At 52.7% G+C, this 2,357-nt stretch overlaps 1 protein-coding gene across 1 annotated transcript; it reads left to right on the top strand.

Annotated features, from left to right (window-relative positions):
- Window positions 1–976: 976 nt before the first annotated feature.
- LOC125522261 (protein GLUTAMINE DUMPER 6-like) lies at window positions 977–1,699 on the top strand. Its single transcript, XM_048687338.1, has one exon. The coding sequence runs from the start codon at window positions 1,157–1,159 to the stop codon at window positions 1,523–1,525; it is 369 nt and encodes a 122-aa protein (XP_048543295.1). The 5' UTR covers window positions 977–1,156; the 3' UTR covers window positions 1,526–1,699.
- Window positions 1,700–2,357: the final 658 nt, after the last annotated feature.

The raw sequence follows: 2,357 nt of genomic DNA, 5'->3' as shown, positions 1-2,357 counted from the left end.
ACAAACACCCTTTACCTCTCTTCTCATTAACTCATTGCCATATACTAAACAAATTTATTGAGTTTGATTTGATGTTGCTACTAAAGTTACTCTCATCGTGACTAGTCTGACAGCCACCAAGCGGCGCATACACGAATCATCCCCACCCCCTGGACCAGGTTCGTCGACGGTCGACGACACGGCAAGGTTCGCTGAACCTCCGTCGCCCGTCGCCCGTCACGGCAAGCCAGTAGTATTGCTCGCTGCACTGATCTGATGTGCCTGCATGGGCTTAATTAGAAACTCAACAGTACGCGCCGGCATTGAGAACGCAACTGCTCCGTCGCACGTACAGCTGTCAGCGCAGTACAAAGTTGGAGATCATGGCGCTGTCGCCACGCCGCCGTCGTTTGTTCCAGCCTGCAAATGTGTCTAGGCTCAACAAGGCGTGGATCATGCCTCCTCTGAACCAAGTTCAGTTGCCGCCTTGCCGGGCAAGCATGCATTGTCTTCTTTTTTTGCCGAAAGCATGCGTTTAATCTCATGGATAGGTTCACTGAATCTCCTCCATCCGAAGTTCTGTTGAACTCTGCCACTGCCTCGGCGTTCTCTGCCACTGCCACAGATTTTTGCAGAAAGTTCCAGAACCTTGGATAAGTCACAGAAATTAATTGTAGTACACCGAATTATTTTTATCCAAAGAATTCGGTTTTTATCCAAAGGCTAAAACCAGGTCCCACCATCCAAGCGGCCAAAACCCAGCGGCTGTAGGAGTACTGTAGATGTTACTGTGCTAGCGGCCGCAGCAACAGAAAAGAGACGCCAAACCCAACCCAACCCAACCAAACCCAGCAGCAGCAGTAGCAGCACCTGGGTTTTGGCAGCCAGAGCAGAGCTGGCAAGCAAACCAAAGCAAAGCTCCATCGCGCCGCGCCGCGCCGAGCGGTTTCTTTTCTCACCCCACCCCCCCGCGCGCCACCTATAAATACCGCCTCCCTTCCCCCTCCTCTCCCACCCAGTCAGTCGTCACAGCCACACAGAACAAGCGAGAAACCACTCTGTACGCACTCCCGCAGATCAGAGAGAGAAAGAGGAAGAGGAAGAGGAAGAGGAAGAGGAAGAGAAAGAGAGAGATAAGAGGGAGAGGGATCGACATCCGTGTGATTCATCATCCATCATGAGGCCGATCAGAGAAGGCGAGGCGCTGGTGGGAGTCGCCGGGGCTCCGGCGGCGGCCGGCCACGGCGCGCACCCGGCGTTCTGGAGGACGCCGACGCCGTACCTCTTCTTGGGCTTCACGCTCATGATGGGGCTCATCGCCGTGGCGCTGCTCGTGCTCGTCTGCACGCGCCGCAAGCCGTCGGGCTCGTCGCGGCGGGGGAGCGCCGCCGAGGAGGCGTCGGCGCGCGGGATGGTGCCGCTCGACAGGGAGCCCAAGGTCGTCGTCATCATGGCCGGCGACGACTTGCCGTCCTTCCTCGCCAGCGCCAGGCCGTTCGCGTTCCCTGATGCCATCGAGCCGCCACGCCAGGCGGACGCGGTCTAAGCGCGCGCGCCGCGCCCGTGTGCCTGCGGGACTCGGGACCAATTTTGTTCATCAATCAGATTTCTAGGATTTATCCTAAGTAATTTTGTCGGTAGTATGTAGTAGTCGTTCACGACGTTAGCGCCCGGCGGCGTTGAGATCTGTGAAAGCGAATGAAGTTCCGGCTTTGCATTGCTTGCTTTTTGCCTGCTCTCCAGTTCGATTTTTCACTCACAAATTTCCACGATTCTCGTTTGGGTGGGTGGTATTAACTACTCCCATGTCGTCGTCATGCTGGGACTCTGTCTCTCTCGTAGTGGTAAATCTCAACGATGAGTCACCAAGCATTAACCACAAACCATCAACAATGAGAGAACCACTCTCCAATGCTGACCCAGATTGATCTGCTGGCAACAATGACACAAAGTGATAAGCATTACGAGTTTGTGCGAAATGACGGAGCTTTACACGATTGCCGTAAATTGTCACTGCCGGTTTGCGCACAGTGAACTTTCGGTTTCCGTTGAAAAATTAAGCGAATTTCATGATTAATTTTAGAACATACTCCGTAAGTCATAATTCTAGCAACTATTAACATGTAGTAGGTGAATTAAACGTCATGAACAGCAATTTCGCACACACACAACAACCAACACCTCCCTAGGCTTCTAATGGTACTACGAACATATATTCTTCCACCGCACTATATGTAAGATCTATTATTATCGTTGTGGAGAACCAGGGCACTATGCGGTTGGTTGTACGACGGAGCTTTGTGATATTTGCTTGAGACCGAAACATGAGGAAACTTGCCCCCTTTTGTCAGCTCCTAAGCCTTTGGTGAACTTTTATG

This window comes from Triticum urartu, chromosome 7 (genome assembly GCF_003073215.2).
Source record: "Triticum urartu cultivar G1812 chromosome 7, Tu2.1, whole genome shotgun sequence".
In the NCBI taxonomy this organism is placed as follows: Eukaryota; Viridiplantae; Streptophyta; class Magnoliopsida; order Poales; family Poaceae; genus Triticum; species Triticum urartu.
Note: the sequence above shows the minus strand (reverse complement) of the source record. Positions and strands in the feature narration are given on the sequence as shown.